We start from the raw sequence: 14420 nt of genomic DNA on the forward strand, positions 1-14420 counted from the left end.
ATGCAGGTGTTGGGCACCATACAGGAGGTGGCTGGACTTCAGAGGCTCTTGACTTTGTCCACAAAGTAACGGCACAAAAAGGCCCCTTCTAGGAAGAGCTTAGTAAACTCCTGGGGAGCATCATTTATTCCCGGAGGAATATTTTTTAAAACATTTGAAGATTTATTTTAGTTTTGTGTGTGTGTGTGTGTGTGTGTGTGTGTGTGTGTGTGTGTGTGAGAGAGAGAGAGAGAGAGAGAGAGAGAGAGAGAGAGAGAGAGAGAGCAGAAGAGAGCATTAGATGCCCTGAAGCTGGAGTTATAGGTGATTGTGAGCTGCCTAACTTAGGTGCTGGGAACCGAACATGGGTCTTCTGCAAGAGCAGCAAGTACTCATGATCACTGAGCCATCTCTCCAGCCTCTAAACTTTTTAACTTTTATTTTTTAAATATTGTTTATTCTTTGACAATTCATACCTATACACAATGTATCTTGATATCCTATCCACCCCAACACTCCCCTAGACATCTCCCAAAACATCCCTTTCCCCCTCCATATCCTCCCCTTTTGTTTATTTTACAACTCATCGAGTTCAATCAGTATTGCCTGCTGATCTCATACAGGTCTTTCATATGTCACGAAGCGGCAATGAGACCATGAATGCAACAGTCACATCCAGGAGACAGCCTTTCACAGCTCTCACCGGCCTCCAACTCATGTATTCCTTCTGCCCCCTCTTCCACCATGGTCTTTGAGCCTCGGGTGTGGGGATTGATATAAGTGTCCCATTTAGGACTCGGCACCCACAGTCACTCATTTTCAGCCCTTAGACCAGTCGTGAGTCACGGCATTACCTGTTACCCACCACAGAAGAAGCTTCTCCAGCTAAGGTTGAGAACCCTGCTAGATGTTTGTAAGACACGGGCTTTAAACCAAAGCCCATTACACAGTGATGGATGCATGAGGGGCTGCCCAATCAGCAGGGACCGATTGTGTCCACAGCACCCCATTTCTATACACAGAAGAGACCAAGCTTGTTGTGATCACCCCTACCATGAAGTTTGTAGATGTCCCAATTTGGACTGCCTAGGTACCAGGTGTGGGCATGGCTCATGACCACTGTGCATGGCAACCTGGTTGTGGGACAGAAAGCATTGGGAACCTGTCCAAAGGAAGAGTATAAACGTTAATGGTGCAAACATTGCCAAACATCGGGTTCCCTGTGCCTCACAGATTTGTTTGTGTGGCTGACAACCGTTTGCAGTGGACTCCATTCCCCAACTCTAGGGACGGACTATACGGCCTTGACTCTGGAGAAAATCCTACCTCTGCCATGGATTGGCTCAAACAACCAGATTTTCATGCCCTAAAACCACAGGCTGGGACCTCTGGGGAGAGACATGATCAGGCTCCCACAGAGCAAGACGAAATCTCTGTGATCCATAGCCAGCCACATAGGTACCATCTATCTCCAGCATTGTCAGCAGAACCAATCAGCTATCTTGGCTGATAGAACAGTGTCTAGATGAGGCTTCTTCTTGGCAGCTAGGAGTGGACATGAGATGAAAATGGCGGCACAACTCAAGGATGGTCTAAGAGCCTTGAAGAGAGAACAGGCTTCCTCTGTCAGAAGTGATTAGGACCTAGCCTAGAAACCTCAGTTTTCTCCTGAACTGTGAAGAAGGGTTCAGGTGCAAAACAAGATATGACCATGTCTTTGAATGACTCAGAACATTCCAGAAGGAAATTCCAAATAAGAGCTCCTCTCTTTTCTTGGTAGATAGCTGCATCATTGAAATCAAGCCTGTAACTAAAGGAGATTGTTTTCAAGTACCTGAATGTAAATCCCAGCATGTTTATAGAATCCCTTTGCTCACACGGTAGGATTTGAGTATGTGTGTGCATGTGTTTTATGTGTGTAGGTGATCCAATGAAGGTAGCCTTCCTTTCTTGCTCTTAACTGTCATGGGATCCACACTGGGACCTCAGCACCAGGGCCTACACCAGAATAAACAGCCAGCCAAATGCCTATGGCCACCTAGATATGTTGGCAAGAATAGGCAGAAGCAGCCAAGGATGACTCCTATATTGGTGGCAAAGTGTAGAGCATGTGGCTTATGTCACCCACAGCAGAGCTCAGGTATCACAACTGCCTCTCTATAGCACTAGGAAAGGTAGGAGCTATCCTGAGGAACGTCTAGGGAGCCTAGGCCCCTGTATGAGAAGGTCCTCTTTATCCTGTACTGCCCAAGGCTCATCTCTGAAGACAGAAATGGCTGGGGTCCCTAAAACAGCCAGGAAGAGGCTCCTGAGACTTCCTGGGAAGCAGTTCCACTCATTGGCCCACCATCCCTCCTGACTTTCAGCCTCATGCCCCTGGCCTGGCCACCTAACCTTTAGCCTCACAAACTCACCCTACTCCAGGGTGGCTGGTGTAGATTTCATCCTGTGCAAGTCCCCAGGAAAAGCAGGTTCCCAGGAACCACTGACCCTGAGATCAGAAGTCCCTACAGCTGATTTCTTCCAGAGATAGTGACCCTGTGCAATACTCCTGCAGCCAAGGAGGGGAGGAAGGAGCCTGGATCAGTCAGCACCTGCACCCCCTGACTGCACCGTCTACTCCAGGAATCACAGCTTTCTTACTGCCTTGTTCTCAACTGAAAAGGATTCTACCCGAACACTAAGATCTTAGTGAGAAGAGAAATGCTTAGGCAGAAGTCTTTCCCTACAAAAAAAAAAAAAAAAAAAAGAGTTTAAGGATTAATCAGCTTATGTCAATGCCAAAGCATGAACTTTATCAAGGAGACTGGCAAAGGATCACAAGACCCCAGGCCACAGGGCCAACTTATACTCCCAGGAATCTCACACTCACGTGTTCCCCAGGCTGCTCTGGTGGACTAATCCGTGTGGATGTTGTGAGTAGTTCCATGTACGAAGTGAGGCCCACACATTGCTCAGGCTTGGGTGCCTTTGGAGTCTTGGGGAGTCTGTCAGCTTCACTAAATGAATTCAGAGCAATTCAAAGAGGTTTTCACAAAGAACCCTGGCGTTTCAAAAAAGGGACACCGTTCCACAGACCTCTCTCCTTCAAAGGAATGGATTTGCAAATCAAATATGGACTTAGGGAGCTGTCTCTGGAAGTCCTAGACTTCTAATTAAACCTGAGAGTGGTACCTGATCACTGTGGACAGTCAGTAGTAACCATAGACTGGGCACAGACCTCACTGATAAAAACAAACCCATTCAGGCAAAATCACATCCATTGAGTATAAGCCAGGCATTGCTACTGCAAACCCTCTTGTTCAGACGGTCCCTGGGTTAGGTACAGCCTTTGGTCAATTTAAAAACAACAACAACAAAATACTATTTATTCTTTGATAACTCCATACATGAATCCAACATATTTTTATCATATACCACCCAGGTGCCCTATCCCATTTCCCCACCATTCATAGATTTTAAAAAATTAAACGATTTTGTGTGCATGTGTGTGTGTTTACACACGCCACAGGATGTGTGTAGCTAGAGGACAACTTGCAGGAGTCAGCACTTCCAGTGATCAAAGTCAGGTCAATGGGTTTGGCAAGTGCCTCTACCTGCTGAGCCATTTTGCTTGGCCCCATTCCTAGACTTTGAGATAGCTTTCATTAAGTGATCCTGCCAGGCAGGCTGACCATCAGGTGCCTTTCAGAGCCAGAAAGGTCTACTTTTGAGGTCTTGGTTGCATCAAGCCTCTGGCGGGAAAAGTCCCCTTCCCAACTTCTCTACTTAAGAACCTGATAAGCAACTTCTACACCTCCTAGTTCTTAAGAGTTGTCTTGGCCAAGTCTTGGAAGAGAGGCACCTTGCCTGCTGGGGACGAGTGTGGAGCCCATCCATGCAGGGAAACCAGCTGTTGACAGGGATCATAAGGGTGAAGTGTATGAGACATTGCCATGCTTTGAATTGGGTTGTCCCCTACGGGTTCATGTGTTAGAAGCTGAGGGAGTCTTCCGTGGCAATGTCAGAAGTGAAAGGAACTGAGAGGAGAAGCTTAGTGGAAAGCCCTTAGGTCACCGTTGTTTCCACAGAAGAGATTATGGTAGCTAGGTCTTGATTTAGTTCTTTCAAGAGGCTTTTTACGACAGAGCCATCAATCATTCCTTGGCTCCCTCATACACGTGCATGCCACCGTGATGCTAACTGCCATGAAGTCACCACCAGAGCTGAGCTGCATTAAATTATTCCCTCCCTACGACCTTCCCTCCCACTCTCTTTTGAGTCAGGGTCTGCTGTCTGTTCCCTCTGGGTTGGTCATAGTCATGACAATGACTATCTTGATTCAGGGCAGCTTTGTTCATGTGCAGAAAACCCCTCAAGAGATCCAGCCTATTAACATTCCCTCCCCGGGGAAGAGGGAAGGTAGACATGGCTCTGAAGACTTGAGAGGCTCACAAGACTCACAAGAGTCCCCTCACAGTGCTGATGGGGCTCATGGAGCTCACGAGCCTTTACAACACAAATCACTCACCTTCCTGAGGTTACACTGTAATAATCCTCGCAAGAAAGATACAGACAACCACACTGGTTAAAAGTGTGTTAATTCTTTATTGGGCAGTGACCAAGAGCCGGTTCATGCCTCAAAGTTTCTTGGTGCCAAAGCTCAGGGATACAGCCTTTTTTTAGGCAAAAACTATGAAAAACATAATTTATATCAAAGTTAGATGAAGGTAAGAGTAAACCTTGAAACATTCATTTCTGGCAGAGCATAGTAATTATTTCAAACACAACATGACATTTATTTTTAGTTATTTTCGTTTATGTTAAGTTTGTATAAACATTTCTTACTTTGGCTAATACCTCTGGGCCAAAGTCAAGGCCACGGAAATCTCAAATGTGTTGCTGAAGTAGATGCAAACGTGGTGGGGTAGAAAGCGGAGAACTGTTTAAGCAAGCACAAAATAGAGTCAGGACAAGATGGTATTACCCAAGTCACTTCGATAAATGAGAAGAACAACAAACTGGAGAGGACTCCAGTAAGCATAGCGGGGGTCTGCAAGTTATCCAGGGGATACTTCCGTCCCAAACCAATCCTCACTTGCTTGGAATGGTCCTTCAGAAATCCTGGACACACTCTGTCACTAAAGACACTCACTATACAGTAGGTTGTAAGACAGAAAAATCAGGCTGGGTCTGAGCTAGAAGCTCCCTATTGGCTGGCATTTGTAGTGCCAAAAGGTGGTATGCAGGCTGCAGGGGAGCTGTCACCAACGTCCAGCTTGGCTATGGACCCTTGCATATTACACCGCTAGCATGGCTTGCAGGATGCTCCTGCTGCTGCAATAGTAGAACACCCGTTACTTGTTGACTGTATTTAAAGCCAGCTCCACAGGAGAGGCTCGGGTTTGGCACCATAAACCTGAGGTAGGGAAATCCCAATACCCTGTGAGGTGACTATGGTATTGTTTTATTAAATAGGTATAATGTGTTTATCAAATTATTTTCTAAAAATTTGGGTTTATGTCCATTGGTAACTGCTGTCAGCTGTAGTGGAAGGCAGTACCTTACAGTAACTGCTGGCAGTTACTGCAGATACTCCTATGCAGTCAAAATGCTAGGAAGGTCTGTTGCTGTGGTCTAAACTGTTGCTATAGCATAGCAACATAAATGAAAGAAAACAATCCGATCACCCTGTACCTATCAAGACTCAACTACAGAAGAAGAGGTAGAAAAAAAATGTAAGAGCTGGAGGAAGATGGAGTGTTATGTATATTTCCTCCAGATTGAACACAACCATTGCTGCACTGAATTAGAGTAGCTGTAATTATCATGAGATCAGGACTACTAATATTCACTCATGGATGGCTGGAGAGGGCTCGTGAAGCTCACAGTACTGACGGGGTTTACAAATAAGACCCTAATGAAGCCTCTCCATTCTGTGAGGTTATAACAAGAGTTAAATCATTGTCTGGGAGGGGCTCTTCAGTAATGTAGCTTCCTTTAAGTTGCCCAGGTGTGATGGCTATTCTTGGTTGTCATTTTGACACATCTGTGAAGTAGGACCCTCAACTAAGAAACTGTCTTCATCAGACTGACCTATGGGCATGTCTGTGGAACATTTTCTTGATTGCTAATTGATGCAAGAAGGCCCAGCCCACTGTGAGCGAGTACCATCCCTAAGTAGGTGGAGTTGGGCTATATACGAAGGGCAGCCGACCGTGAGCCTGAAAGCAAGCCTTGGCTTCCCTAGATGATGAATCTGGAAGATGAAAGAAGACCTTGCCTCCCCAACTTGTTTCTGGTCAGAGTGATTTATCACACGACAGAAAGATAACTAGAACACCAAGTGAGTCACCCAGAGCAACCCACGCTACTACGCTGCTGCTTTTCAGTATTGTGGTTGTCTATAATTTGCCCAGGGGACTTCCCAGTGATGCAGCTGCCTTTTGAAGTCATGCACGCATATTCATGTCACCCCTATAAATGCTTCAGTTACCAACCTGATGGAACAGATCTTTTCTTTAGTCTGTCGGTGTCTACCTGAGGTGAACAGAAGTTTTTTTACACCTCTTCAGGAAAAGTCATGATAGGTCTCAATCAGCAGCCCAAGCTGACCTTGCATCCATGATCCTCCTGCTTCAAGCTCACGAGTGCCGAGATTAAAGGCTAAATCTATCTTCTTTAAGAAATTAAGCCAGCTTCAGGCATTTGGTTATAGTCAATAGAAACTACACTTCTTATGAATTTAAGCAGAATGCTGGTTTATGTGTATTTTAAATATGTAACCTAATATCATTTTTATTATTAAAAAAAAAAACCCACAATATATCCAACCAACAAATCCACAATTTAAAATATTTGTTTTACAGAGCTGGCCCATCTTTGCTACCGTGGATTTTTCTGCACAAATTTTGATGTAGCAAAATGAATTTTGACTTCATTTTAAGCTGGATAAGGTTAAAAAGTTAAAGTTAAGATGTAGTTGTCCTGGTATCTTCTTGGGCCAAAATGTAGAACCTATGACTGAAAAATCAAAGACATCTCAGTCTTAGTTTACAATTTAGTTTTGCAAAAATTGCCCTCTAACACAAACTACAAATGTTTGCCTCAATCAGGTACCAGACCTCAAGATCTAGTGTACTAGGACTACCTTCCAGTTCTTCCTATGCTGTTCTCTATCTATTCTTCCTTTTGCAGAGAGCTTACCATACACAGCAATTCCTACCCAAGGGCCAATAGGGCCAAGGGTGCGCCTGACCCAGGCCAGTGGGAACAGGCACTGGGACTGGAAAAGAGGGCACGTCTGAAGCGAGTAGGGGAAGGAGCTCTGAAGGTCCCTGGGCCCCTCTGGGCCCTGAGAGCTGCTGCTCTACCCTAACAAAGGCTTCAGTGTTTTGTCACTAAGTATGGTTTGGTTGTAGCAGATCCACATGGGCTAGTCTAATTGGTTAAGAAAGCTCAGCCTACAATTTTGTGACACATGTTTTATTTATAGGGGATTAAAATTTTGGCATATACATGACACAAGCATTAAGTATAGTACACTTTCCATGATAGAAATTATCATACTGTCCACCAAAATCCCTCAATTCCAGTCACATAATGCATATGCTAAAATGGTACACCTGGGGAGAGGGGGGAATGAATGGCATTTTTGTTTTCTGTTCTGATTTAAGTAACTTCTAAATGCATTCAAGAAATAATAATTTAATGTTCAAAAAGCTTTTAATAAACAAATTCAGGGTAAAATTAGTTGAAATATTTATAATACGATTTCTTCATTACACAGTCTTTTCAATATACAATCCAGATGACACTGCAAAGGGAAAAGGGGGGAATCTATTGCACCCACAAGTAAAAAGGCTTTTCTTTGTGATGCTGTTGTGTCCATATAAACATTTACACTGTAGTAAACACTGGGTCCTATAGGTAATGCAGCATCATGGGGAAGAAGTGCCCCCATAGTGTTCCTCATGCACAGGCTCCTCTTCCCTCTGTCCTACCACATTTGTCCTCTCACCGCAGACAGCCAGGCTCTCTCTCTTCCACACACTTCACCGAGTGATAGTCCTCATCAAATGCACTCGACATTTACAATTTACACAGCAGTACTCTTCCTATTTGTTCAGCCACATTTCTTCCTGATGGCATTTCCATCTTAGTGTCCTGTCAAGTAATCCTGGGTAGAATCTGAAGCAAAAGAGTCTGCATCCTCATTATCTGAGTCCTCACTGCTGTCGTCGGCAGCTGGCTCTCCCGTGAGAGCTATTCGAGCATAGTCATCAGTGTCTATGGACTTGCAAAAGTGGATGGCATATTTCAGCTTTTCCTCAAGCACCTGCTTACAGGAATACCTGGGCAACTTTAGCAGAAAGAAGCATGTGTAGGACTCAGGAAGGAAGTGGTCAGGAGGGTTGTATTTGTCCAGGACCTGTTGGTAGAAAATATTAAATAATAAGAGATTGTGGAAAGGATGAGTAAAACTCTGGATTTGTTTTATTGTGTTCACTTCATTCTTACAGAAACTATATATTTGGCTATAAATAAAAACTAAAAGAAAATGGAGAATCTAACCAATTTTAGAAATTAAAAAAAGTAACTCATCCCTAGGACCTGCAATCAAAGAAGCAAACCAATGTCACTGTGACTCCTGATCATCATCAAGCAGTCACATGTGGATGGCCAATGGAATAGCCCCACCCATCAACTTCTAATGGTATGGTAGACCCCTGTCACCCAGCTGACACCAGGGCATAAGACTGGGGTCCAGCACATGACTACCAGAGGACACTCTTTCTAAGAGTATCAGCCCACTTTTAGACCAAGATACTAAGCAGTATAAATGATTTGTTATTATTTTAGTAGAAAAATTATGTTTGCTGTCAAAGATGTTTCTTAAAGATGGTTATTTTGATAACCGTGGCCATAGATGTATCTCTACACTATTGCTACCAGGACAGAGAAGAGAATGTCAGGTCTGGTTTGCCCACCTCAGTGACCTTAGCAGGTAAACTGAGTTCATTTAAATCATCAGACACTCTGTGAGTTTGAGGCCAGCCTGGGCTACCAAGTGAGTCCCAGGAAAAAGGCGCAAAGCTACACAGAGAAACCCTGTCTCGAAAAACCAAAAAAAAAATAAATAAATAAATCATCAGACTATTGAGTTCTAAGACAAAGCAAACTTGTTCTCAAATGTATGAGCAGTCTCATTTTTCTCATCTAATAGTGAGCATAATATTTAGTGATCTACCTGATCCAGCTAGAAAATCAAATAAATGCTTTTGAATGTGCATTCAAAATCTAAATGCTGGTATAACACCAGCATGCTCTGATTATGGCTTTGATACACTTTGCAAAAATAGGTGATGGTATTCAAGATCTGTAATTGTAAAATTTTAAGACTTCAAATTATAGAAGTTAGGTATTTTCCAGTTTCATTTTTACAAAATCTGTTTTCTTAACTGCTCTGCAGAATACACTCAAAGGGCAGGTCACTTCTACTGACGTCAATAGAGTGCCTTGCAATCCTGGTGAGGAGCCTACCTGGATGACGAAGTCTCTACCCCGGAAGTCAGCAATGGTCCTGGGCAGCCTTGTCCGGCCCCAAACAAAGCGAAGGAAGAGGGAGCGTTCCGTGTTAGAGAAAGACTCCATCACCTCCCAGAACCACTGAACCAGGGATGCAGAAGGTTCAATCCCTTTATATGTTGCCACTGACTTTAAAAGATGCAGTGGGATGTCTGGGCTCCCACATACCTAGAAAAGACATCCTATTAGAGCAGGCACACATTCCCTCTTTTTTCATTTCTACAGGATAGCCCTGTTTCTCTAATAAGGTTCCTACAGACCCAGGTGAACAAGAGCACCACCCTGAACCTCAACATCTAGTGGGCAGGCAGTGAGGGAGGGGCACACTGTTTTCATTTCACTTATTATCATAGTCAAGGTTTAGTTTTCCAAAAGGTTTTAAGTAAAAGATCAAATGAGTGCGCTAGTGTGCCAAGGCAGTTCTAGGCAGCACAAAGCAGCCACATACCATTGTCTCCAGCTCGTATCCAGTGAAAAGAGAGAGAAGGGGTACAGGCACGACTCGGGCCATCCCTTCCCGGACAGCAGCCACTTGCTCATCAAATTCATGGAGTCTTGAAAAAGAACAAAAACAAAACCTTCCTTACACTTGGGCCTACATTTACTGGGCTCTGCTCTGCTGGACCAGGCTTTATACACAGTACTGCTACAACGCTCACCACAGGGGAGGACTGAGAGGAAGGCTCTAGGTAATGCTCTTCATATACAACACTACTGAGTTCACCTAAACAGGGGACAGGACCTTCATGATTAACTACAGCCACACACACTCTAAGCACAGTGCTGGGCAGTGGTGGTGCCACACTTCACCAGAGCTATACTGTCAAGGTACAGGCACTCTTGGGTCTGGTGGAGGCTGCTCTGTGTTCACATGGCCCCGTCTGTGTCCCTGTTCCTGAGGAGCTGACAAAGAAAGTATAGAGGAGCACAGAGAGGCCTGATATCCTCGTGGGGGACTGTCCTCTAAATGAGCACATTGTATTTACCTCACTATTCTACTGAAACCTAGAAATTTCAAGTGACAATAACAAGTACTCTGAACAATAGCCACCAAATAAAATTTATAACAAAGATTAGCAATAGCGAAGAAAAATTAGCATCTTTTTATATACTATACATCTGGAAAAATGTAGATACCCAAGTAACTATAATCTGTTACTTCTGCAATTTATTAAGTCGAAGCAATTTGAAGGACAGATGACCACAAACCTGTAGTTTATTGCCAGCCGGACATACTCTGCACGGTTGTCCAGGGTGATATGTGTGTGCTTGGAGCTTAGCTGGATGTCCTGGCCGCTGGCACTTGGCACTGTGAAGGGCAGGCTCATGGCTTCAAACTCCTCTGAAGTGGCTTCATTGTCACGAATATACATGAGCCCAGGAATAAAATCTTTATCAACCTGTCAAAGAGGAATACAGTATACATGCTAAATCTGGGTTGTTCCCTACTACAGAGCCCAGTCCCAGCCAAGCACACCAGCCATACCTGACTTTATCTGCCTCAGAGTGTCTCTAGAATACAAGGGTATGCAGGTTTCCCCTCACCCCCTCCCCATAAAAAAGGTTTCTCCAAGGAAGTACTTCACCCAAGGAGCTAAAGAAAGATCCAGAGAGTTCTTAAATTAACTGCTGAGAAAATAACTGTCACTAGTGGGTGACAGACACTCCCCTAAACCCTGAAGGGCACAAAGAGCAAGGTAGCTAAGGGACACCAGGCTGTGACCGCCCTATCAGCCTCCATTCCTGGAAGCCTGAGGTGTAGCATGTGACAGTGATCTTCCTTGTCTATCAGGCCACATCAGTTGCTCAGCACCACAAAGTGCACAGCACACCAACTCTCTCACATTCACACCACTTCATATACCCATGCATGTTAGGTTAGATACCTAGAAAAGCCTAGGCCCCTTAACAAGAGCCCATAGCCCAAATGAATTACCTCACTGAGGTCTGCAATGGTGAGGCTCATCCCAGCCAGCTGCTTCCACACAGGCTCAGCAAGATTCAGACTCAGAGGACTCCCAGTTCGAATGGCAATGCCCAATAACACCCCTGATCATTCAAAACAGAAGGTTAGAATACTTGGAATGGATGAGAAGTTGCTTCTCACTTATTCAAACATGCCTTGGAGTATCAGCTCTGCACTGAGATCATAGAGTCTTCTAAACCAGTACCACCCAAACTGAGAGCTAGGCCCACTTTGAAACAGCATGTCCTATTCAAAACTTACTTCCTTTTCTTCCTATAAGAGAAGTTTCTAACTCTTCATATTCTTTTCATACATGGGATTAAACCACAGTAAGCCAATTCTTGTCCCTTTGAGGGCAAAGCAAAGAGATAGATTCCTCCAAGAAGGTGGATACTTCGTTAAGGAGTAGTGGTAGATGAAGAAGCACTCTGGGAGCGCTCTGCACAGACCCAGACAAGGAGGGATAGGCCTACTGCAAAGGCCATCTTTTCCCATGCATTCCTGAGTTTCAGATATGTTTAGAACACAAACCTATTATTCAGATCCTCTGTATGCCAAAGAAAGCATCTAGCCTTGAGCACACAGTCACACACTGCCCAACTCTGTACATCGTTATAACTATACATAGAATGGCCATAACTTCTCATGGTTCACCACTGTCAAGTCCTTAACACTAAGTGTAAAATGAAGAGCAGTATTTTTTTCCCTCCATAATGTTGGTAAATGCACAACATCACTGCACATCACTTTTGTCTACTGTTGACTTGAGATGGACAAGAGATGCTACATTAACTTAAGGGTGGTCCAGGCCCTCCAGAGCAGTATGACAGACAACTGAGAGGCCCACCCAAAAAGCGGAACATGCTGCAGTGCACAGGTGCCCGGGTGGCAGGGTTCAACAGGTAACAGTCTCTGTTGGCACCAGACTCGTCCCTGCCATTGGGAGTCACAATCAGAAGGGGAGTGAGTCCATTCTGTAGCTCCTCACAAATCTCTGCTATGGACTCGCTGTAGCCACCCCCACAGTCATCCACAGATTCACCTGGAAAGAAAAGAGAGTCAGCAACACACAAACCACCCAACCCCACCTGCAGGAACAGCACCAGGCAGGTGGCTGCTCTGCTCCTCTGCACCTGCTACTGATGCACCATTCTGCCTGCCATCCCCCAGGCACCCTCCCCCAGCAAGTAAGTTCTCCAGAGCATGCACAGCCAAATCTCACCAACAAACTTGACTTTCCAGACTCGATGAGGAAGGAGTAGGCTGTCAGGACTGAAGGAACTCATCTTAGCACACATCTGCCCAAAGACAGACTTGGTGCCATCAGGACCGGCTAACCCACCTTTACTCCTGGAGCGCTTAACCTAGAGAGAAAAAGAATGAAAATATGAGATACTGGGGCAGCAGAAAACAAACAGCTTGGAAGCAGCTGTAGAGAAACCTACCTACAAGATCCTCAAAACTCCTCCCCTTCACTCCATACTCAGAGACTCTCTCTGCACCTGTACAGTGGCCCACCCTACCACCTCACAACACTTTGGCTCCTTCTATGTAACACCTGGATGACTTCTGCCATAAGCAGGTCCCTCAAAGAGGAGCAATTACCTTATTATCTCTAGCAAACACACAAACAAACAAACAAAAAATCCATGGACAACTCCCATAGAAACAGAAGGGCTCTAACTCTGACCCTGCACCCCACTCCTGGGCTTTCCACAGCTCCAGTTCTGAGACGGTACCAAACTTCACAGCTTTCTTGCCACAGCGCCAGTGGGCTAGGAGTTGATGCACTCAGATCTCTGCTGCAGGCACTACACAAAACAAAGCAGTCACTCCATTCTGAACATCTGAGGTCACCCTAGTCATCAGGTCATCAGTGACACAGCACAGCAGCTTACTTATGGAATCTGAACATACTTTCAAACGATGACAACATATGTCATCATTAATGTTTACATAGGGCTAAAGGCAAGGTGTTGCTAATAACTATGGCTCGGCAACACTGCCTTTGTGTGGATTTTCACACTTGGTACCATCAATGACTACAACTGTAACTACCAACTTCACAACACAGTCCTTCTTGTGGACTGAGACAGATATTCATACACTTACACCAAGTTTCTCTAAAGGCCAAGGCCAGAAATATTAGCTCAGCCGTGGTAATTTCCTCCCCGTCTGTTCGCTGTACTGAGCTCTGTGCAACTCTAGGCCACTGTACCTGTCACCGCTGCACACTCTCTTCATGCCCATGGTTCTCATCCTAAACTCACTAGGGAAGTCAGACCAAGAACGGATGTTGGTGAGGCCTTCACCACCCCCCCCCAACTCTTTCCAGCCTCAGCCACCTGGCGTGAGATGGTAACAACATGCTCAGTTTAAGAAAAACTGGCCGTGCAAACATATTTTTACTGTGAGTCCTCCAGCAAATCCTCACCATCTTTAGCCAGCTGCAGTGAATTCCAGGTCAAGCTTAACCCACTAGCTTTCTTCAACAGCACAAAGAACCACAATTAAGACTATAAATCTAAGACAAATGACAACAAAACCCCTAACTTCCTACAGAAAGAACTTTTCTCTGTTCACACCCCCAGCCACATGTCTACAAAGATTACCTCCTTTCAACTGCACAGCAACCCTTAAAAGGATTCCTAATCTCCAGAAAGACAAAGGAGTATGTCCACAGCAGCACACTGCCACAGAACAGCCATGGAAATGCACCAACTACTGGAGCCCAGCGGCCTGTCTTCTACAAAAACCGAGCACCATGCAGATACGTTCCCAAAACTGACAGTAGATAAACCTACACACAGGCGGTACTTTCTGGGGTCAACAGGAGCACAGGTCATGCTGGCTGACTTCAATTTGACTTTTCCCAATTTTCTGTAATGAGCATGAATTAGTTCTGTAG

General features: G+C 44.8%; 1 protein-coding gene across 1 annotated transcript in view; it reads right to left on the bottom strand.

Annotated features, from left to right (window-relative positions):
* Window positions 1-7427: 7427 nt before the first annotated feature.
* Window positions 7428-14420, bottom strand: part of Herc2 (HECT and RLD domain containing E3 ubiquitin protein ligase 2) — a 168642-nt gene continuing 161649 nt past the window's right edge. The window contains exons 87-93 of the mRNA XM_059273697.1: window positions 12735-12876; window positions 12360-12554; window positions 11483-11595; window positions 10756-10946; window positions 9995-10100; window positions 9502-9714; window positions 7428-8389 (exon numbers count right to left, since the gene is read on the bottom strand). Of these exons, the coding sequence (XP_059129680.1) occupies window positions 8117-8389; window positions 9502-9714; window positions 9995-10100; window positions 10756-10946; window positions 11483-11595; window positions 12360-12554; window positions 12735-12876 (1233 nt within the window). The 3' untranslated portion in view covers window positions 7428-8116. The remainder of the gene's footprint in view (window positions 8390-9501; window positions 9715-9994; window positions 10101-10755; window positions 10947-11482; window positions 11596-12359; window positions 12555-12734; window positions 12877-14420) is intronic.

Source organism: Peromyscus eremicus, chromosome 1 (genome assembly GCF_949786415.1).
Source record: "Peromyscus eremicus chromosome 1, PerEre_H2_v1, whole genome shotgun sequence".
Lineage (NCBI taxonomy): Eukaryota > Metazoa > Chordata > Mammalia > Rodentia > Cricetidae > Peromyscus > Peromyscus eremicus.